This window comes from Papio anubis, chromosome 14 (genome assembly GCF_008728515.1).
Source record: "Papio anubis isolate 15944 chromosome 14, Panubis1.0, whole genome shotgun sequence".
Classification (NCBI taxonomy): domain Eukaryota; kingdom Metazoa; phylum Chordata; class Mammalia; order Primates; family Cercopithecidae; genus Papio; species Papio anubis.
In genome coordinates this window covers 27305407-27329345 of record NC_044989.1, presented here as the reverse complement: position 1 = coordinate 27329345, position 23939 = coordinate 27305407, and the positions used below count along the sequence as shown (strand labels likewise).

At 42.4% G+C, this 23939-nt stretch overlaps 1 protein-coding gene and 1 non-coding gene across 3 annotated transcripts; one reads left to right on the top strand and one right to left on the bottom strand.

Annotated features, from left to right (window-relative positions):
- Window positions 1-1971: 1971 nt before the first annotated feature.
- Window positions 1972-23865, bottom strand: GPN1 (GPN-loop GTPase 1). 2 transcript variants are annotated; one of them, XM_003908434.5, is made up of 14 exons: window positions 23687-23865; window positions 22889-22982; window positions 21780-21819; window positions 20991-21057; window positions 20226-20263; window positions 19661-19739; window positions 19366-19460; window positions 15716-15761; window positions 14937-15083; window positions 13877-13959; window positions 12718-12757; window positions 11481-11571; window positions 5197-5304; window positions 1972-2703 (listed from the first exon to the last, which is right to left on the bottom strand). In XM_003908434.5, exons 1-14 carry the CDS (start codon window positions 23837-23839, stop codon window positions 2618-2620), a joined length of 1167 nt encoding a protein of 388 aa, XP_003908483.1. In that variant the 5' UTR covers window positions 23840-23865; the 3' UTR covers window positions 1972-2617. The 2 variants fall into 2 exon arrangements, with proteins under 2 accessions (XP_003908483.1, XP_021780925.1); XM_021925233.2 differs by lacking the exon at window positions 14937-15083.
- Window positions 11831-11959, top strand: LOC116270424. Its single transcript, XR_004178461.1, has one exon. It is a non-coding gene; the product is annotated as a small nucleolar RNA SNORA36 family (small nucleolar RNA).
- Window positions 23866-23939: the final 74 nt, after the last annotated feature.

Below are 23939 nucleotides of genomic sequence, written 5' to 3'. Positions count from 1 at the left end.
TTATAGTTTAACATATAATTTATACATTTGCCAGTTGTAACTCTTTAGCACATTTATCTAAACCCTTTCTGTCACAGTCTTTTTAAAAAATTATTTATTTATTTTTGAGATGGAGTCTTGCTCTGTCACCCAGGTTGGAGTGCAATGGTGCAGTCTTGGCTCACTGCAGCCTCTGCCTTCCGGGTTCAAGCTACTCTCCTGCCTCAGCCTCCTGAGTAGCTGGGATTACACACACATGCCACCACACCCAGCTAATTTTTGTATTTTTAGTAGAAATGGGGTTCCACCATGTTGGCCAGGCTGGTCTCAAACTCCTGACCTCAAGTGATCTGCCCGCCTCAGGCTCCCAGAGTGCTAGGATTCCAGGCGTGAGCCACTGCGCCTGGCCTCTGTTGCAGTCTTACCTTCATTTTCCTTTGTTTATAATGAAAGTGGCCATTAGGCAGTTTCCATAAAGTAGCCAACTGGGAATTTATTTCATCTAGCAAACATTGAGTACCAATTATTTGCTAGGTCCTGTGCAAGGGATACAAAGATGATTAACACTCCTTACCCTTTTGGAGCTTAAAGCATAAGGAAGACAAGTTATTCTGTAAGGAAGATAAAGCATTCAAAAGTACTACAGAGAAAAACCAAGTATGCCTAAGTTTTGCTTTGCGAATGTTCTCCTCTTAAAGAATAGTTTCAAATTTTGAGACCAGTGGTTCCCCCTAAGTATAGAGCATTGAAATTAATATTGTTGGGGAGCCTGAAAGTTTGGCATCTTCAGTTGGGAGGCCGAATGGAGGATCATTTAGGTCAGAGATCGAGAGACTGAGCCCTGGTCGACGGTGAAATTGCCTTCACTAAAACACAAATCTGTTGGCGGTGAGGGAGTGCCAGTCCAGCTACTGGGAGGCTGAGGTGAGACGAACCCGGCATGGAGCAGTAGTGAGCCGAGATCCCGCCACCCACTCCAGCCTGGGCCACAGAGCCAGACTTGAAGTCTTCAAAAAAAAAAAAAAAAAAAGAAATTAATACTTTATAATAAAACACTTATTGTTGCAGAATGTTAAAACTGCAGAACAGGCACCAGATGGTCAAGACAAGGGTGATGTGAGGATTAGTATCTGAGATTCACCTAGTCTGGAATTGTCATGGGCTACTATGCATCAGAATCACATGGAGGGCTTTCTAAAACAGACTGCTCAGCCCCACCCCCAGGGTTTCTGAGTTCATAGGTTTTAAGAGGTGAGTTGAACAATTCCCCAGGTGATACTGATGTCCCTGGTCCACACTGTGAGAACCACTAAGTTTGAGTACTGACTCACAGAGAAAATTCCTTAAAAGAAATGTACTGTTTTAAGATACTGGAAAATGTGGAGGCAGGGCAAACCTTTATAAGGGCTGTTATGTATGAAATGTGTCTCTGACCCAAATCCATGGCCTTTTGTGTGTAAACTACCCATGAGACTTCTTGGCTGGTTCAGAGTACAATACAACCACAGAGTTTCCAGATTACTCAGTATGTGCACGTGAGAAACTTTAGTAAAATATCACCTCCTTATTGAGACAAGTTTGGACATGTGGCCTTAAGCCTCTGTTGAACAGGAGAAGTGAAGCTATTTGCAGTTATATAATTTTCTTTTTTTTTTTTTTGAGACGGAGTCTCGCTTGTCGCCTAGGCTGAGGCAGTGGCCGGATCTCAGCTCACGGTGCCTCACCCCGGTTCACGCCATTCCGCTCTCTCAGCCTCCCCAGTAGCTGGGACCACAGGCGCTCAGCCACCTCGGCCCGGCTAATTTTTTGCATTTTTTTAGTAGAGACGGGTTTCACCAGGAAAGTTAGCCAGCATTTTGTCTCTGGATTCCTGACTCCTGCGGATCCTGCCTCCCATCTGCTCCCAAAGTGCTTGGACACAGGCCGAGCCATCATACTGCCCAGTTATATAATTTTCTAATTTGAAATCATGACAAGCAGTCTTACAACAAATTTAAAATTAAAAACTCTTTATCCAAGTCACCAATGAAACAGGATTCTGATTCATTAATCATGTCTTGCCCATTTTCTTCAACAAACCTGATGTCCTATAGTGAGCTTATACAGTGTGAGGCATATTTCGTAGCAACGTTGGTTGATTGCCAAGGAGACTCTGCTGCTGTTCTGGATAAGCTCATGTTTCCCTTTTCCCTAGCTGCTAATAGAAGGGCAACTCACGGTGCAGGGTCAAGGGCAAGAAGCTGGGGGAGTAAAGGCTACACATCTAGCCTAATAATAGAGATCTGAGGTGGTCATGAGGAGACTATGTTCTTTTGATTCCATTCCTCAGCAGCAAAAGTACTTGAGTTCAGATAATAAACTTGAAGTTGTAGGCTTGGAAGAGTATCAGCTCAGTATATCCTTCCTTGCATAAATACAAGGGAAAGGCCAAGGGATAATCAGTGTTAACCTGCCAGGTCCAAGGATCTTTTATCCCTGACTTCATCTGAGTCACAAGATTTCTCTAATAAGAGAAACTCTGCTACTCTGAGGAAAATTGTCCCTTATGGGAGCCCCCAGTCAGAGGTAAGGATAGTTCTTTCACGTGGAGGTCCAAAATTCTGGACTTCTAGAAACAAGTGAAGTGTCCTAAAGTCTCCTATTTATTGTTTCTCTTCCAGTATTGTGCCATCGATTCTTGCATAAAATTCTGGAATGCTGGCTCTTCATGGCTTTCCTCTGTAACTGCAAGGAAAAAGGGCAATTCTTTTTCAACTCTTTCATTAGATAAACTGATTAGAGCCCCTGTCACCCATCCATCAGAAAACAGTACGTTACTTCTAAGAAACTAAGTACTCACTTCCCTCAAAAAGGAAATGTCTCCTAGAAGCATGCTCTATCATGCTGCCCAAAATGTAGTTTCTTTATAAGTAGAAAGAATACCTCCCTCATAGTAACTAAAATAAGGTCCCACTTGTAGGTATTTTTAACCAAGAGAAATGAAAACATATGTCTACACAAAGATCTATTTGGAAATGTTTATAGTTGCTTTACTCATAATAGCTAAAATCTACCCAAACATCAATCCACTGGGGAATGGATAAACTGTGGTACATCCACAATAATGGAGTATCACTCAGCAAAAAAAAAGAATATACTACTGCTACATGCAACAACACGGAGAGACTACACTGCTGAGTCAAAAAAGGCAAATGCAAAAGGCTAAATACTGTGATTCTATTTCTACGGCATTCTGGAAAAGGAAAGATCAAAGGAACAGAAATCAGTCAGTGGTTGCCAGGCACTAGGTGTTCAGGATGGGGACTGAAAAAAAGGGGGCATGAGGAAGTTCTGGGGGGCGAGGGAAATGTTCTACATTCCAATTGTGATGGTGGTTACAAGAAAGTATATATTTGTTAAAGCTCATCAAACTATATACTCAAAAAGGTGAGTTCTACTGTTGGTAAATTACATCTTAACAAACCTGATTAAATGAGGCAATTTACATGTAAAACCCAGCCAAAGAATAACGAGGTTTGCTCTTGGCCATAGCTAAGACCTAAATCCTATGGTTGGTTTTTTTTTGTTTGTTTTTTTTTTTTTGAGACGGAGTCTTGCTCTGTCGCCCAGGCTGGAGTGCAGTGGCACAATCTCGGCTCACTGCAAGCTCCGCCTCCCAGGTTCATGCCATTCTCCTGCCTCAGCCTCCTGAGCAGCTAGGACTACAGGTGCCCGCCACCACGCCCGGCTAATTTTTTTGTATTTTTAGTAGAGACGGGGTTTCACTGTGTTAGCCAGGATGGTCTCGATCTCCTGACCTCGTGATCCACCCACCTCGGCCTCCCAAAGTGCTGGGATTACAGGCGTGAGCCACCGCGCCCGGCCTTTTTTTTTTTTTTTTTGAGACCAAGTTTCGCTCTTGTTACCCAGGCTTGAGTGCAATGATGAGCTCTCAGCTCACTGCAGCCTACGCCTCCAGGTTCAAGTAATCCTCCTGCCTCAGCCTCCCAAGTAGCTGGGATTACAGGTGCCCACCACCAAGCCCAGCTAATTTTTTGTACTTTTAGTAGAGATGGGGTTTCGCCATGTTGGCCAAGCTGGTCTCAAACTCCTGGCCTCAGGTGATCTGCCCACCTCGGGCTCCCAGAGTGCTGGGATTATAGGCGTGAGCCACCGCGCCCAGCCGATGGTTGTTTCAAGAATCAGATTCTGGCAGGGCGCGGTGGCTCACGCCTGTAATCCCAGCACTTTGGGAGGCCGAGGTGGGCGGATCGCTTCAGGCCAGGAGTTCCAGACCAGCCTGGCCAACATGGCGAAACCCCATCTCTACTAAAAGTATAAAAAATTAAGCAGCTATGATGGCGTGTGCCTGTGGTCCCAGCTACTCGGGAGGCTGAAGTGGGAGAATTGCTTGAACCTGGGAGGCAGAAGTGGGAGAATCGCTTGAACCCAAGAGGCAGAGGTTGCAGTCAGCCGAGATCATGTCACTGCACTCCAGCCTAGGCAACAAAGTAAGACCCTGTCTCAAAAAATAATAGTAACAATTAGATTCTGCTCACAGGTCATAAAACTATGCCAAGTGGAATTTGGGTTTCCAGAGCCAATCTATCCTTACTGTTTTAGTCCATACCACCTTATGTATTCTTTTTGTTTGTTTTTGAGACGGTCTTGCTCTGTCGCCCAGCCTAGAGTGCTGTGGCACAATCATAGCTCACGATAGCCTCAAACTTCTGGGCTCAAGCAACCCACCCACCTCAGCCTCCCAAGCAGCTTGGACTACAGGTGTGAGTAACCACGCCCAGCTATTTTTTTCTTTTTTGTGGAGACTGAGACTCACTATGTTGCCCAGGCTTGTCCAGAACTCCTGGTCTCAAGCAATCCTCCTGTCTTGGCCTCCCAAAGCGGTGGGATTACAGGCATGAGCCACCACACCCAGCCCTTACATATTCTTAAAACAAAATACGAATAACAACAAACAAAAGTCCTGGATCCCTCAAATCAAGTTAGGACCTAAAGATAAGAAGACATAAGACCAACAAAAGGCCTGTAATCAGCTCAGTATTAACCAGCCAGTAAGCAGGACAGGAACTCTCAATATAGGAAACTCTTTTCTGGTGCTGTATCCTTTACCATCTCCTCTCCCCCACTATTACTGGCTACATGCTTAACAATAATGGGCAAACAATGTGAGGATAAGCAGATGCTCTGTTGCCATGGGCCACCTCAGCCACCTCTCACCTCTGTGGTCAATGTCATCAGTATCGCTGTCTGCTTCCTCATCCTCTTCATCCAAGGTTCCTCGAGTCAGGATCAAATCAGAAGGGTGCAGCACAGGAGATACGCTGTCTACAGTGAAAACACCTATCAGTGCATATGCCTCCTTAAAAAGGTGATTTTGAATCACTGAGTAACTATGATCATAAACTGGCAGGATGAAAGTGCTCACGATACATATAAATGCAGGATCTTACCTCTTCTAAATGTATTGTTAATACCACTTAACATTTCTATAATAGCTTAGTTCACAAAGTGCTTTCATAAGGCAAATAGCTCTAGGAGTACCATATAAGCTGAGGGAAATAGTTTTCAAGAAACTTGTCTTAGTAGTAGCATCATTCTTTCTTACTGGCTCATAGCTTGGAAGGGGTGATGGTTTTTCCTATGAAAGCTAACAACATTTGAGCAGATCCAGTGTGCTGGTGAGTCACAGTGAAAGTGTGGAGTGCTAAGGAAGCCTCCTGGTGGAAATGTAAGTTCAGAGAAGGTCTGCAGAAAATACAGGGTGAAATGATATTGAGGAGCCAGGGTATTATTTAAGAGGAGGAGGGAGGGGAAAAATAGAAAATCAAATACACTAATAGAAGTAAAATTCCTTATTCAGAAAAACTAGTACGGGCTGAGCTCCAGTAATCAGAAAGGAGTCTAATCAAGTCACTACTGCCATGGCAGGACATGGCCACTCTCTCTTACAGGAGCCTATGAGGCTTGCGAGAGCTCAGCTAGAGAATAAGGGTGGCCAGAGACAGCAGTATCAACTGGCACAAATCTCAAGGGGCCCGTGGGCCTCAAAAAGGAGGAGGACAGGACATGCTGACAGTAAATGCTTCATTCTGTGCCCAACTAACAATTATGCAACTATACTTGTGACTTTCCTGAAATGATTGACTTAAAACTCTCTCAACCTTTAACAGGTTAGCTGATTACAGCAGACCCTTTGCAGCAGTAGTTTTAACATTCACTTCACATATTCAGAAGTGATTCTAAAGGACTGTGGCACATAGGAATGTATTTTGCTGAGCTATGCAACAGGATGGCACAAGTGAGTTCACTTAACTGGTAAACCCGGTCCATTACTAGCTTTGCTGTTCTCTACTAAACACAGAGCAGTAACTTTCATGAACAGAAACATCACTCCTTTAAGAAAGATGTCCCAGGCCGGGCGCGGTGGCTCAAGCCTGTAATCCCAGCACTTTGGGAGGCCGAGACGGGCGGATCACGAGGTCAGGAGATCAAGACCATCCTGGCTAACACGGTGAAACCCCGTCTCTACTAAAAAGTACAAAAAACCAGCCGGGCGAGGTGGCGGGCGCCTGTAGTCCCAGCTACTCGGGAGGCTGAGGCAGGAGAATGGCGTAAACCCGGGAGGCGGAGCTTGCTAGTGTAGCTGAGATGAGAAGAAAAAATAAATGTACAATTTATTACAATAAATAAATAAATGGAGCTTTTCTTTTAAGTACAGTCAATTTGGTTGCAGGATCCCACTAAGCTGCAACAGACTTGCACCTGAATCTTGAGGGCAGTCCCTCAATATACAGGGTTGGGGATGGAAGGTGGGCTGTAAATGAAAACTAACCTAAAAACCCCTGGAGAGCCAATGATAAAACTAACTAAAAAAATTTTTAAAATTCAGTAAATGGGCCGGGCGCGGTGGCTCAAGCCTGTAATCCCAGCACTTTGGGAGGCCGAGACGGGCGGATCACGAGGTCAGGAGATCGAGACCATCCTGGCTAACACAGTGAAACCCCGTCTCTATTAAGAAATACAAAAAACTAGCCGGGCGAGGTGGCGGGCGCCTGTAGTCCCAGCTACTCGGGAGGCTGAGGCCGGAGAATGGCGTGAACCCAGGAGGCGGAGCTTGCAGTGAGCTGAGATCCGGCCACTGCAGTCCAGCCTGGGTGACAGAGCGAGACTCCATCTCAAAAAAAAAAAAAAAAAAAAAAAAATTCAGTAAAGTAGCAGAATAAAAGATGAATATACAGAAATCAAAAGCCTTCATACATACAAACATAAACCAGTTATAAGATACAATGGTTCAGAAAATCCCATTTTTAACAGTAATGAAGAAGGTTAAATACTTAGAATAAATTTCAAGCTGGGGCCAGGCATGGTGGCTCATGCCTGTAATCCCAACACTTTGGGAGGCTGAAATGGGCAGATCACCTAAGGTCAGGAGTTCAAGACCAGCCTGGCCAACATGGCGAAACCTTGTCTCTACTAAAAACGCAAAAATTAGCTGGATGTGGTGGCACGTGCCTATAGTCCCAGCTACACAGGAGGCTGAGGCACAACAATTGCTTGAACCCAGGAGGCAGAGGTTGCAGTGAGCCAAGATTGTGCCATTGCACTCCAGCCTGGGTGACAGAGCAAGACTCCGCCTCAAAAATACATACATGCATACATACATACATTTCAAGCTGGGTGTAGTGGTTCACACCTGTAATCCCAGCACTCTGGGTGGCTGAGGCGGGCAGATCTCTTGAGCCCAGAGTTCGAGACCAGCCTGGGCAACATGGCAAAACCTCATCTCCACTAAAAATACAAAATTTAGCCAGGCATGGTGGCAGGCGCCTCTAGTTCCAGCTACTTGGGAGGCTGAGGCAGGAGAACAGCTTGAACCCAGGAGGCAGAGGCTGCAGAGAGCCAAGATCACACCACTGCACTCCAGTCGGGGTGACAGAGCAAGACCCTGTCTCAAAATAAACACATAAACATGATTTGTTTTTAAAAAAAATTTAAAAGAAACAGGCAAAAACTCTTGTTCAAAAAGGTTGGCTAAAATAACAAAAATATTTTGAAAAGAAATAAGAAAAATCTACATGTGGAAAACTATAAACACTCCTGAAAGACACAAGTAGAACTGACAAATACAAAGACACTCTGTGGTCTTGGGTAGCAAGACTGAACATCATAGAGATGTCACTTCTCCCTAAATTAATTATGAATATAATGTAATCCCAACAAAAATAGCAAAAAGCTTTTTTAAGGGAACTAGATAAAGCTGATACTCAGTTCATGTGGAAGAACATGTAAGGACAGCCAAATAAAAATTAGGAGGAGAATCTGATCTAGCAGATATTGGAACATAATTACATAATTAAAAGAACACGGTACAGGCATAAAAGTAAATAATCCTTGCTTATCAAAGCAAGTTAAAAGAAAAAATAGTTGGCTGGGGATGGTGGCTCATGCCTATGATCCCAACACTTTGGGAGGCCAAGGCAGGAGGACTGCTTGAGGCCAAGAGTTCAAGACCAGCCTGGGCAACATTGTGAGACCTTGTCTTTATTAAAAATTTCCTTAAAACTAGCCAGACGTGGTGGCACACACCTGTAGATCTAGCTACTCCGGAGGCTGAGGCAGGAGAAATGCTTGAGCCCAGGAGTTCAAGGCTGCAGGGAGCTACGATTGCACCACTACACTCCAGCCTGGGTGACAGAGTGAGAAACTACCTCAAAAATAAATAAATAAATAAAAAGGAAATGGTCCAGTGAAATAATATAGAAATATATTCAAGTACGCATGGAACTTTAGTATATTATACACACAGAATCTCAAAACGCTGTTACAAGCCAGGTGTAGTGGCATACACCTATCCGAGCTAGTTGGCAGGCTGACATGGAAAAATCGCTTGAGCCCAGGAGTTCCAGACCAGCCTCAGACCTCATCTCTTAAAAAAAAAAAAAAAAAAAAAAAACTACCCCCCCAAAAACAAACAAACAAACAAACAAACAAAAAACTCACTAAGGCAAAGGCAGACTTTTAAATAGATCATACAGATACAACTATTTATGAAAAAAATAACACCAACCTATATACCTCATACTATACCCAGGAATAAACTCGAATCGGGGATCTAAATTTAGAAAATAAAACCAGACAAATCTACAAACAAACATAGGTGAACTCCTCTTTAACACAGATGTATATAGAGGCTTCCTAACTGTGACTTAAAATCCCAGATCCAATAAAAGATAGATCAATTTGACTACATCAAAACAAAATAAGAACTTTTGCATGGCAAAATAACATCATGAACAAAGTCAAAGGATAACTGATAGGGAGAAAATATTAAATATTTGCAACATATAATCACAGAAAAATTGATATTCCTATTATATCAATGGATATTAAAACTAATGGATGAACCTTAGAAAATTAAAAGGGTATTTATAGTCTCAAAGCATCACCTCACAAAATTCTTATTTCAAAGAGAAAAACAGCCATATTTTAAAATAGTAATTTTTGTTGTTGTTTTTAAGACGGAGGGAGTCTCACTCTGTCACCCAGGCTGGAGGGCAGTGGTGCGATCTTTGCTCACTGCAACTTCCACCTCCCGGGTTCAAGAGATTCTCCAGCCTTAGTGAGTAGCTGGGAATACAGGCATGTGCCACCACGCCCGGCTAATTTTTTGTATTTTTAGTAGAGATGGGGTTTCACCATGTTGGCCAGGCTGGTCTCGAATTCCTGACCTCAAGTGATCCACCCACCTGGGCTTCCCAAAGTGCTGGGATTACAGGCATGAGCCACTGCGCCCGGCCTAAAAATAATAATTCTTTATGAAAAATGTAGCATACACCACTTTATAAAAATATTCAAAGTTAACATCACCAGTAACGGGACAAATCAACATCATGTGCCTCCCGATGTGACTCCCTGAAAAAACACAACTTCTGTAAAGTTCTGCCAAAAATTAGTCACCCAAATCAAATCACAAGGAAACATGAGACAAATCTAAATTGAAGGATGCTCTATAAAATAACTGTCCTACATGCTTAAAAAATATCAGTCATGAAATACAAAAACAGACTAAGGAACTGTTCCAGATTCTAAAGGAGTATAAGGCATGTGAGAATTGAATACAACACACATCCAGGATTTTCTCCTGCTATCATGGGGAAATGGCTACATCTGAATAAGATCTATATGTTAGCTAATATTATAGTATTATGTCAATGCTAATTTCCTGATTTCTGATAACTGCACTGAGGTTATATAAAATTATATCCTTGTTTTTATGAAAAAGACACTGAATTATTCAAGGTAAAAGAGTATTATATCTGTAACTTACTCAAATGATTCAGGAAAAATATATATTTATATAACATATAAAGTCATATACAGATAGAGAAAAGAATAAAGTAAACATAGAATGTTAACATTTTGGGAATCTGATTGAAGATTTATGGCAATTATTTGTATTATTCATGTAACTTTTCTGTAAATCTGAAATTAAGGTTAAACCATAAAGAAAAAAAAAATTATAAAAAAAATTGAGGAGGGTTAAAAGTGTTAGAAACAAACAAAAAAAAACCACAGCAGACATCAAGCATATTGCCAAAGTAAAGCAAAAACTTCCTGAAAGAGGAATCCAAAGTGATATAGCTATATATAACTTCCAGTTGTTTGCCTTTCCAAATCCTTTATTTTTTAATATATGTAAGCATATGCGTGTGTTGTGTGTGTATATATGTGTGTGTATGTGTGTGTGTGTGTATATATATAAAACCACATTTCCTTTATCTTTTTCTCTTTATCTCTCTCATATATAAATAGAATTCTGCTGAGTAGAAATAAGTGTAACCGGCCAGGCGTGGTGGCTCATGCCTGTAATCTCAGCACTTTGGGAGGCCCAGGTGGGCAGATCATCTGAGGTCGGGAGTTTGAGATCAGCCTGATCAACATGGAAAAACCCCATCTCTACTAAAAATACAAAATTAGGGGCCGGGCGCGGTTGCTCAAGCCTGTAATCCCAGCACTTTAGGAGGCCGAAATGGGTGGATCACGAGGTCAGGAGATCGAGACCATCCTGGCTAACACGGGGAAACCCAGTCTCCACTAAAAAATACAAAAAACTAGCCGGGCGAGGTGGCGGGCGCCTGTAGTCCCAGCTACTCGGGAGACTGAGGCAGGAGAATAGCTCGAACCCGGGAGGCGGAGCTTGCAGTGAGCTGAGATCCAACCACTGCACTCCAGCCTGGGCCACAGAGCGAGACTCCGTCTCAAAAAAATAAATAAATAAATAAATAAAAATTAGCCAGGGGTGGCGGCGCATGCCTGTAATCCCAGCTACTCAGGAAGGCTGAGGCAGGAGAATCACTCGAACCTGGGAAGCAGAGGTTGCGGTGAGCTGAGACTCCAGCCTGGGCAACAAGAGCGAAACTCGGTCTCAAAAAAAAAAAAAAAAAAGAAATAAGTAAGTGTAACCTTTTTTTAGTTCCTAACACCAAGAAACCCTCCAATACCTTTGGCAGTCCCTGCATCCAAGGCTACAGAACCCATATCTTTTCGAAGGCGTTCCAGTTGTTCTCTCTGCTGTTGGCTCTCTGCACTGGCCTGTATATATAGAGAAAAATGTCATCATATTCAAAAAGGAGTCCCAAATTAGATGCCAGACTTCTCAGTGGAGATGAAGAACTATACAAATACTAGAGGCTACATCAAAACTGATGCAGATAAGGGACGTCCGGTATAGGGACAGAAACACTAAGTAGCGTGGGCCTGGGTTACAGCAGAAGTTCACACTAGAGAGCTCTGCAGACTGATTTAAAGGATTCAGAAACTGAACACAAAAAGATTTCAAAAGAACCCTCAATTCCGAAGTGTTGAGTTCAGTCCAGGGTGGATCTCCTGCTCTGTTAATTAAACTGGAACATTTCAACTGGTTAGGCAAAATGCCTAGATAGAAAGCATTACTCTTTTTATTTATCCCCAGCCTACAAAATGAAAAAACAAAAGATATAATAAAATGTATTATATGGGAAAAAAACACAAAAACCTGAAGTAGACATAGCAGGAAGGCTCAAAGACAAGGGATCCAATGAGCCTATGGAAGCAGGACACTCAATCATTTGGGATAAGAGAAGGCTGGGCATGGTGGCTCAGCCTGTAATCCTAGTACTACAGGAGGCCCAGCAGGGAGGATCGCAGGAGCTCAGGAATTTGAGACCAGCCTGGAAAACATAGTGAGACCTTGTCTGTACAAAAATTTACAAAATAAAATTAGCCAGGCATGTGGTATATACATGTTGTCCTAGCTACTCGGGTGGCTGAGATGGGAGGATCGCTTAAGCTTTTCAAAAGGTTGAGGCTGCAGTGAGCCGTGATCATGCCACTGCACTCTGGCCTGGGTGACAGAGTGAGACCCTTTCTCAACAACGAAAAAAGGAGTTGTGAATCACCACCATACTCTATACAAAATTCTACAACTAGTTTTAAATTGACCTCTGAAAGGGAAGAAACATTAAGGAGCCTTTCTGCACCCAGACAACATATATACAAATGTACAAATTTAAATTAACAAGTATTTAGAAGATACACTGAAATTTCATTAGTCAATTGTACCTCAATAAAGCTACAAAAAACTTTTTTAATTAAATAAAAGATACATTAATAACCAAAACAAAAGCACTTATGTCATCAGGATTGAGCTGGGTTTTTTTAATGGCCCTTCTAAAATATACAAACAGCCTCCCTTCTTACCAGTGATTTTTTCAGACGTTCATATTCAGGACGATACTCCCTGTAAAGAGAAACACTTTCTAAATTCCTTTGCTTAATCATCTATCCTACTCACTCTCCACATCCCTTATGTCCTCTGTTTTCCTAAGACTCTGACAATAATAAAATATCTGACTTCATTCAACATCAGATGTAACAAATCCTAGTCACTGATAGAGTCTACCCAATGGAATTAAAAGCCAAGGTGCCCGCTCCCACCTTGGAACCAGGAGACACAATCCTGACTGCTGGGCTGGAAAGATTAATACTGGTGAGAACATGACTGATGAACTCATCATTCATTTGAGATAAAAGGCTGAGATAAGTAAAAGATAAGCCTGTTGAGCTCAGGATATGCAACATACAATTATGTGCTTTACTTGAACACCAACAGTGAAAGGATACAGAGAAGAGTCTATCCTAAGGTTTTGATAACACCCCTGTGTCTAATGAATCAAAATCAAAATAACGTGTCTGAAAACCAAAACATGGTTGTTAGGATCTTGCAAAATATGAAGCCAAAGACACACGCTAATAAGCCGGCTATCGTGCCACAGGCCTAAGGAAAGTGCACAGGACTCTGACTCCACTTTCCTTTAGTTAAATGGAATTCCAGTATTAACAATGACAACAGTTATAACATTTATTATAAAATATGCTTACTATATGTCAGCAATTGTGATAAGTGCTGTATACATGTTTTCTCAGTCTTCACAACAACCTTAGTGCCAAATCCAGCCTACTGCCTGTTTTCATAAATGATGTTTTACTGTAACCCACGCCCATTCATTTACGAATTGTCTAAGGACGCTTTTGTCCTACAATGGCAGACTTCAGCAGTTGCAACAGAGACTGTATGGTCCACAAAGCCTGAGATATCTATTATTTAGCTCTTTACAGAAAAGTCTGATGATCCCTGCTCTTAATCACTCAATACAATGAAGATTTATACTTCCATTAAAAAAAAAAAAAGTTAAAGGGAACTTGTTACCCCTACGTGTGATCTGATTCAATACAGATATGCAAGGCAAATATAATACATCCATCATGAAAACTTAACGCTTCTCCTGGAAAAACTGCTTTCATATCAGAATTGTAGGTTATTAAGAATGTCATCAATAGAATTTTCCTCTATCCTCACCTTTCATATTCTTCGGCAGCACTGGTAACTTGCACAAAGAGTTCATCTAATCCAGTGCCCAGAACAGCAGAGACACCCACCACCTGCCAAAAAGCATCATAAATGCCACATATTTTTTAATGAAGTATATTAACTTGTTCAAATGTCATAAAATCTTAGTAAGAGAGGTTTATGCTTTGAGAAGTCTTTGGCAAAAAGCCAGGCTAAAAAAGAACAGCACACCTAGTCAAAAGTCACAGAAATAAGTCCATGGAAAATAAAAAAATTGAAAAAGAAAGATATGGCCTGAGTGCAGTGGCCCATGCCTGTACTCCCAGTACTTTGGGAGACTGAGGCAGGAGATACACTTGAGGCCAAGCATTCAAGACCAGCCTGGGGAACATAGCGAGATCCCAGTCTCTACAAAATGTAAAAAATTAGCTGGGTATGGTATACCGCACATGCCTATAGTCTTAGCTGCTTGGTAGCTGAGTCAGGAGGATCCCTTGAGACCAGAAGGTCAAGGCTGCAGTGAGCTGTGATCCTGTCACTACACTCTGGCCTGGGTAAAACAAAGCAAGATCCTCTCTCCAAAAGGAAAAAAGAAGAAAAAAAAAAAAGATATAATTAGGACTGAACAATTAACAGGACTTATTATCTATTCCCTAACAAACCAAACCAAATCACTTTCTGCTTTGTCTATGCCTTTGCTTGGGCAATTAACCCACTCTGCATTTGCCTACATAAATCTTACCCTTCTTCAAAGCATACCTCTAATGCTATATCCTCCAAAATCTGTCATTTCGATCTGCCGCCCAACTTCCAATCTTTCTTAAGGTACTTACTATATCATCTGTTTTAATTCTGTGTGTAGCCTTCTCTCCCAAATAGACTATAAACTCTGAAGTTGGGGTCCCTATCTTATTCTTCTTGTACATTCCACAATTTTTAATAAGCAATGCTTTAAAAGTTACTTTTCAGTAGGTAATAAGCTTCCTTTCTCAGCCAGGTTCAAAGCCAGTCCTATGGGTTAACAGGTTATCTGGAGAGGCTGTCAGTGTGAGCAGGAGAGAAAATTTACCCTGAGTGAGCTGTAAAACTCATCTAACACCAGGCTCATTGAACGAGTCAGGTTACTGACATATGTAGTCTCTTGATTTAAGGCATCTTGGAAAGCCTCAAAATCCTGCATCCATTCCACTGCAAAGCTGTGGTCAATGATGTCAGTCTGTACCAGAGAGAAGTCAATTATGAGCAACCAGAGACAACAAACACAAAATTTATTCTTTTAATTAAGTGGTGACAGCAAAGAGCGTATCATCCATATATTTTCTTTCTCTGCTTCTATTTCCCCCTCCACTGCAACAAGCCACAAAGAACCACGATCATTGTGTAGTCCGTGTAACTAAATGAAGATATATATTCTCTTGGTTCACCCTCTACCATCCACTGCCAAGTAACCAGGGCCAGAATGGACACCAGCACATTCTAGGCTCTGAAGTCAAAATGTCTCCTGCATCCTAGCCATCAACCAACAGAGAAGTTTAGTGTTTTTTAATTTGCCACTTCCAGTACACTAGCTGTCCCTCTCGTAATTACACAGTCTTGACTCTGAGGGATAATCTACACACTATGGTTGAAGTGCTACTCTACCTAGCCTAAAATAATTTTAGACAAGAGTTGGTAATAACTGCTCATTCAATTTGGTTGATTCATTTTCTCGAAGTGCCTATGAATTTGTTTCAGTAAAGCCTGAATCTGGTCTCCAGCATCTGAAAAAATCTTTCTCACCCACCCAAACCTTCCAACCACAAGGTTCTGATGAAAAATGGTGAATCACAACAGGAAGAATACACTTACTTTATTCATGACCACAATGAAAGGCAGCTTGGTTTTGTACAAGATGCTGAAAAACCAAACATTGAGAAGTTATTAGTAAAAGCACATAAGCTCTTGCTTGTCCAGTGTCAGTATGTCGGGCTAAGAGAAGGGGAATGAGTTCAGAATCTAAAAAGTAGTCATCCATTTTTACATAACACTCATATAGTCTCTCCCAACAGGAAAACCACCACCACCCAGAAACAACACACGAACTCTCACTCTCGTTTGAAGTAATAATGCCTTAATATTGAACTTGTTTTTGTTTTGCTTTTTACCAAACTGGCATTTTTCAGAGAAGGAAATGAACATTTATTGAATATGAACATTTATTGAATATGAAATGAACATTTATTGAATATGTATTACAGGTTGAGAATTTCTTATCTGAAATACTTGGGACCAGAAGTGTTTTCAATTTCAGATTTTGGAACATTTGTAAATACTTATTGGTTGAGCATCCCAAATCCGAAAATCCAAAATCCTCCAATAACCATTTCCTCTGAGTGTCATGTCAGTGTTCAAAAAGTCTCAGATTTTGGAGCATTTCAGATTTCAAATTTTTGGATATGGGATGCTCAATCTGTATAGTCTAGGCACTGTGCTAATAAGCACCTTTATATGTATTATCTTCTCTATTCTTTACAAATAACATGTAAATATATACAATTTTTATTTGTCAATTGTACTTCAGTAAGGTGGGAAAAGAACATGAAAACTTTTTTCAATCTGTAAAGTAACATTTAAAAATGTTTCTACCCCCACCTTTATTGAGGTATGGTTGACAAATAAAAATTATATGTATATTTAAGATGTACAAAGGGATATTTTGATACACAGTTGACCCTTAAACAACATAGGTTTGAACTGTGAGATTTACTTTTCTTCCACCTCATGGTGCCCAGGCTAGTCTCTGCCACCCCGAGACAGCAAAACCAACTCCTACTCTTAGACTACTCAAAGTGAAGATGATTAGGATGACGAGTTTTATGATGAGCCACTTCACTTAATGAATAGTTAATATATCTTCCCCTTATTTTCTCTAGCTTATTATATGAATACAGCATATAATACATATAATATATATAATGTGTGCTAATTTACTGTTTACGTTACCAGCAAGGTTTCCAAACAGCAGACCTTTAGTAATGAAGTTTGGGGGGAGTCAAAGTTATAGTCAGGTCTTCCACTCCGCAGGGGTTGGCTCCTCTAACCCCCAAATTGTTCAAGGGTCAACTGTATGTTTACATCACGAAATGATTACCAGCTGGGGGTGTTGGCTCATGCCTGTAATCCCAGCACTTTGGGAGGCCAAGCTGGGAGGACTGCCTGAGCCCACAAGTTCAAAACCAGTCTAGGCAACGTGGCGAGACCCCACCTCTAAAAATAAATACATAAATAATATATATTTTTGTAAAGAAATGATTACCACCATCAGGCAAATCAAATAATTTTCTTTTAAACAATAAATATGAAAATGGGCCAGGCACAGTGGCTCATGCCTGTATTCCCAGCTCTTTGGGAGGCCAAGGCGGGCAGATCACTTGAGGTCAGGAGTTTGAGACCAGCCTGGCCAACACGGTGAAACCCCGACTCTACTAAAAATACAAAATTAGCTAAGCATAGTGACTACTCGGGAGGCTGAGGCAGGAGAATCACCTGAGCCCAGAAGGTGGAAATGGCAGTAAGGTGAGATCGTGCCATTGTACTCAAGCCTGGGTGACAGAGCAAGACTCTGTCTCAAAAAAATATAAATAAACAAACAATTAATATGAAAATGAAATAATGCTGTCAATCTTCAGATTTCTATTTGGATCAAGATTTCTTGCATCCAACAAAAAGGGACATCCCTTGTCATATCAGAAGAGACAAATGTTGGTGATGACATTTGTGCACCCTCAAAATTAAATTCTCTCAGCTTTAATAACTGTCTGCCTTGCCTTGCTCCTCAGTCTTTTTTTTTTTTGAGACAGAGTCTAGCTCTGTCGCCCAGGCTGGAGTGCAGTGGTGTGATCTCGGCTCACTGCAAGCTCCACCTCCTGGGTTCATGCCATTCTCCTGCCTCAGCGTCCCTAGCAGCTGAGACTACAGGCGCCCACCACCCCGCCCGGCTAATTTTTTGTATTTTTAGTAGAGACGGGGTTTCACCATGGTCTCGATCTCCTGACCTCATGATCCCCCCACCTCGGCCTCCCAAAGTGCTGGGATTACAGGTGTGAGCCACCGCGCCTGGCCACTCCTCAGTCTTAATGCACTAATATAATCCAGTGAGGCATGCCCTTCCTCTGCGGGGCAAACCTGTGCCTTTTATTTTTTTGAGACAGGGTCTCACTCTGTTGCCCAGGCTGGAGTGCAGTGACATCATCACAGCTCTGCAGCCTTGGTCTCCCAGGCTCAAGCAATCCTCCCACCTCTGCCTCCCAGGTAGCTGGGATTACAGGCACACACCACCATGCCTGGCTAATGTTTTGTATATTTTGTAGAGATGGGGTTTGACCATGGTGCCCAGGCTAGTCTCAAACTCCTGGGCTCAGGCAATCCTTCCACCACAGCCTCCCCAAGTGCTGGGATTATAGGCATGAGCTACCATGCCTGGCCACCTGTGCATTTTAGAATTATGGATAAATCTTCTTATTCATGGTATCTCCTCATGTTACAATTTCACTCTACCAGCATCATCATTTAGGCTAGAGGACTCTATTCTTTTTTTTTTTTTTTTTTTTTTTTTTTTTTGAGACAGGTTCTTGTTGCCCCAGGCTGGAGTGCAATGGCACAATCTGGCTCAATACAGCCTCAACCACCTGAGCTCAAGCAATCCTCCCGCATCAGCCTCCCAAGTAGCTGGGACTACAGGGGCATGCCACCACGCTGGCTAATTTTTTAAATTTTTTTATAGAGACAGAGTCTTGCTATGTTGCCCAGCCTGGTCTCAAATTCCCAAGCTCAAACGATCCTCCCACTTTGGCCTCCCAAGTGTTGGGACGACAGACTCAGCCCAGAGGACTTTATTATCTTTAGACTTGGATTTTATTCAACTGGGAACAACTATCAGACAGCTCATATTCATACATCACCTTTTTGTAACAACAAGGGGCCGGGCGTGGTGGCTCACGCCTGTAATCCCAGCACTTTGGGAGGCCGAGGTGGGTGGATCACGAGGTCAGGAGATCGAGACCATCCTGGCTAACACGGTGAAACCCCATCTCTACTAAAAAATACAAAAAAACTAGCCGGGCGAGGTGGTGGGCGCCTGTAGTCCCAGCTACTCGGGAGGCTGAGGCAGGAGAATGGCGTAAACCCAGGAGGTGGAGCTTGCAGTGAGCTGAGATTCGGCCACTGCACTCCAGCCTGGGTGACAGAGCAAGACTCCGTCTCAAAAAAAAAAAAAAAAAAAAAAAAAAAAAAAAAAGGGAGGAAGATCAGAGGGTACTGAGAGAGAATGCCAATAGCACATGTGCATCTTTTCTCCTCTGACCTTCCCCAACTCACAGCCACTCAACTGAAGAGCAAATCTGAATGAGCACAAACGCAGGGGTAAGCAATCAGATTTTTAAAAAATTTTAAAAGAGGAAGAAGAGGAGAAAAAGGCCTTATACCTTGATGGAACACTGTCCCCACCAATAATCAATTACCTGCAGGCATAGAGCATGTTGGACATGAAGGTCACTGGGTTGGTACTTCTCGATGTGTCCATTACATAGATGACAACTGTTGGAAATGAGGATGCCTAAAGCCACAAAAATCAAAGCCTTGGTCAGAGGGCTCATGACCTGTTCTCAAACTTTTTCCACCATCCTTAACAAGGGGAAACCACTTTAGTCAGGGTGTGCAACTCCCTCCCATATAAAGTCCAAGGCAATTAGAAATAAATGCTCATCCAGTCTAGCCCCTCTAGCTATTCTCAGTAACAAGTCCTAGAATACTCACAAGGGCCTCAGTGATAATTGTCCCAGAAGCTGACCAAGTGAATACTTCAATCTGTCCGGGTGTGTCAATCAACACATATCTATGTCAAGAAAGATCATTAAAGAGGTGTTACATTTGTGTTATGCTGAAGGATATTCCATCATATAAGACAATAAACATCTGGTTATCCAAGACTGGAATAACCTCTGCACACTGCGCCAAATCTAACTTCCTCATATTGCCCTTAAACTGCACATGATGATCCCTTAGACTTTGTTCAATGACCAATATTCACACTAATGGGCAGGAACAGCAGACCATGAGTTGCTGCAAATGATCACAGGGGAAACTTTTATAGAAACACAATGCATTTAAAATGAAAGACACAAAACCAGAATGTAAATCTCTTGGGAAACATCTGGTTGCTTAGGGCTGGGGTAAGTGTGGAACAGAGGAAGAAGAATGGGAGGAATGGTTTCATCTCCATCTATATCCTTTCAGAGGCTGATGGTATCCCAGATCCTCCATGAAGCCTAGAAATATGTCAACTACAGAGAAATAAATGGGTGTTACTGAAATCACTTACTTAGACATGTTCTGGGCCTTCTCAATAAATTTCATCACCTAAAAGAAAAAGATATTAATGACAACAAATTCTGATTTCAACACAAAATCACAGAGCCCTCTCCAGGGTGGCATACCTCACAGGCACTATCACCTACTGAATCCTTCAATCACCTACTGAACGTTTGCAATCTTAGGACAACAAGGAATAAACAGACTGAGCTAAAGCAACACAGCCACATCAGCAGCACTCCAATACCACCTTGGGGCACAATCCAAGGACCTGAGAAGCAGAAGACTTTGATCTGTCAATGTCAAGTAGTATCTCTTGTCAAAATGTTAACAGCCTGTCTCATGGCTTAACATCAGAGTGAAAAAAACAATGATTATAAAACACTCTTATAGAAATAGGTGACAAAGAAAACCTAAAGAATGACAAATATTTATCACAAGTAAAATGCCCCATCATTTTTCCATTCCATGACTGCTAGTCCATCCCACTCCAAAATATCCCCATCCCAGCTTCAGGGTAATACCACAAGCAAAGAACATGTCAAGAAAATAACCCAGGTCTTTTAGATTTTTGTTAGCTGTTACAAATATTAAATGTGAAGTGTCTGACAATACTGATCACCTTCTCATAGTCTACTTCTCTGTCTGACAAAATGTCTACTTATTTTCTGTATTTATGTTCAGGTTTGCTGCTTTTATCAATGTGATCAAGCTAAGGAATTTAAGAGTCACAGATTTTTACACAGCCATATTGATATATTAAAGACAGACATACCTGATCAAATCTGGTAGCAAAGAGATTGAGTGAGGTCACTATGCCGCCATTGGGTCCAAGTCCATATCTAGACACCAAGTTGAGGACTGAAATCGCTTATAGATTAGATTATAAAGTTCACACCCAGGCTATCATTCACACAAACAGCATTATGAAATTAGTGTTCCATTAATGAATACTGGCAACCTAATCCGTGACTACCACACAACCTTAACCACACAGGGAAACATTCAGTATCAAGGTCTGGCTCACTCATTTATGACTTTAGGAATGGCCAGGCAAAATGAAGAAAGCAAAGTGACCAAAATGTAATACAGGTGCATCAGGCAGTGACAGCTCACTAGCACTGGCCATGAAGGCCACCTGTATAACACCTCCGGCTCTGATCCTCATAAACAAATTAAGCAGAGTACACATTTCACACAGCAATTTACTAAGAGTTAATCCAACTAAACCCACTCATTTCTGAGTTTCCCAGTCTAAAGAGGTGGTGACCAACAGATGATCCTCCAAGGCAAAATACTACCTTGTGGGACCCAGGTAGCTGTCAGTTATCCTATCCTACTCTCTGCTCTTTAATTACAACAGCCTGCCATCTGGGGAGACAGTAAAAAAACTAAAATCTCAAGCTGAAATAATATTTCTGATCACCTACCTCTGCCACAATCAGCTTCCATCCTTTTGCTTGTATATTTCACAGGGAAAAGGCAAAAACACTCTTTCAAGCCACAAAATACACAGAAACGAAGCCAGGAATGAGTCAAGACCAAAGTAGATGGAAAAGGATACTGTTTCATGACTTCTTTATACTTCACAGTGTCACGAATATCTGAGGAGAAAGAAAAGAATTAACTGGAAGGTAATACATGCACATTCCCTACCAGCAGGAAAGTGAAACTGGCCTTCTAGCCTTCTCTTGTCAGCATTCTCTTCTACCACCTCCACTTTCACACTGGTTTCCTTCCTTACAAAGAATAAATGTCAAGTAATTCATGAAGAATGTTAGGCCTAGGAGCTCTAAAGTTATGGTAGAGAGTTTTGTCTCCACAAAATGAGAAGTTTCACACAAGTTAAACACGCCTAGAAAAAGGGAGGCAAAAATCAAGGGGAAAAAAAAAGCTTCTTACTAATTGCCTATTACTAACAAACGCAATGCAAAGGCAATGCAGACATGATTTTTAAAAAGGAATTAGGCTGGGCATAGTGGCTCACACCTGTAATCCCAGCATTTTGGGAGGCCAAGGCAGGAGGATCACTTGAGCCCAGGAGTTCAAGACCAGCCTGGGCAACATAGAGAGGCCTTGTCTCTTCAAACAAAACAAAACTAGCCCAGCATGGTGGCAGGAGGCTGAGGTGGGAGGATCACTTGAGCCTGGGATGTTGAGGCTGCAGTGAGCTGTGAATCACGCCACTGCACTCTGGCCTGGGTGACAGAGACTCTATTAAAAAAAAAAACAACAACAAAATAAAAAGCCTAAGCTGTTTAGGAACTCAAGCAAATCCAAAGGAAATGAAAGTAGATAGTTTAGAAAACATCAAAAAAGAAGGCACTGAAGACTGGCAGGCTGGAGAGTCTGACTCTATTGCCTAGGCTGGAGTGCAGTGGTGCTATCTTAGCTCACTACAACCTCTGCCACCCGGATTCAAGCAATTCTCCTGCCTCAGCCTCCCCAGTAGCGGGAATTACAGGCATCTGCCACCGCGCCTGGCTAATTTTTTGTATTTTTAGTAGAGATGGGGTTTCACCATCTTGGCCAGGCTGGTCTTGAACTCCTGACCTCTTCATCTACCTGCCTCGACCTCCCAAAGTGCTGGGATTACAGGGGTGAGCCACTGCGCCCGGCCTTTTCCATTCTCTTTAAAGCACTTCACACAAGTTTTGTTACCGGTTTACTCACCAATATTGGCAGGAAAGGGAACTTCATGTACTGCTGGATCCAGGTTGATCACATAAGGTGGAGTGCCTTGGGCATGCAGGTGTCCTGTGAGCCTCTGCAGAGATATGGGGAGAAGGTTGGAAGGAGACAAAGAGGGGACAAGAGAGAACTTCCTTTACCACCCATGCCTTAAGAGTTTTACACTTAGATTTTCTTTTACCTGAAATATCCACCCACTATATCCACCACCAAGATACAACTCTCAGTTCAAATGCTACCTTTCTTCATCATCCATCTAACAAAACTTCCCCTACTCATAGTCACTTGTTTACTTGTTTTGATTCTTCGTATGTGGGTTTTCTCTATCTCCTCCATTAAATATTTAGCCCCATGAATGAATCTTGTCAACCTAATTTTCGCTATATCCCCCCAGTGAATGGTACATGACAGGCGTGCAAGAAATAATTCTTCGGCAAATCTTCACCAAAACCTGTGTGCTAGCACTGTATTAATCTCTAAAGTTACTTGTAAGCCCCTGCCTTCGAGAAACTGGCAATTTTATCAGCAAGACAATTCCTGTACAACGTGGTAAGCTGACCGAGTATGCACTGAAGGTGCGCAGAAGAGAGCCTTAATTAACCTGGCTAGGGCCCAAGGAGGCTTTGCCGGGGAAGGAACTAAAGTTGATGGGAAACGACCGAAACCCATGCGCCGATACCCTCCAAATCCTCGGAGACCTCCCTCCCTTTCTCCCTGGCCTTCCGCCTGTCGGAGGCAACCTTTTGCGCTCCCCTACTACACCCACGCTGTGTACGTCACCTGTACAAAGGTGGTTTTCCCGGATCCCGCCATTCCCAACACCAACAGACACACTGGGTGCCGCGGACCCCCAGAAGCCTGGGGCTCAGCTGCAGCTGCGGGCGCCGCCATCTTCCTCCTGGCCCCGCCCACCTGACCATAGAGACACTGCATGGCTAGAGAAACTTCCGCGATGTTCTGGGCAGCGAACGAAAACAGAACCAAAGCGTCAGAAAGGAGCGGGTGAAGGGGCGCGGTAGTTGCCAGGGCATCT

Coding starts and splice junctions, on each gene's coding strand:
- GPN1 (XM_003908434.5), bottom strand. CDS start 23,839: ATGCAGTGTCTCTATGGTCAGGTGGGCGGGGCCAGGAGGAAGATGGCG. Junction 20,264..20,990: donor TTGCTACCAGATTTGATCAG/GTATGTCTGTCT, acceptor TTTTTCTTTTAG/GTGATGAAATTTATTGAGAA. Junction 2,704..5,196: donor TGATGACATTGACCACAGAG/GTGAGAGGTGGC, acceptor TTTTCCTTGCAG/TTACAGAGGAAAGCCATGAA.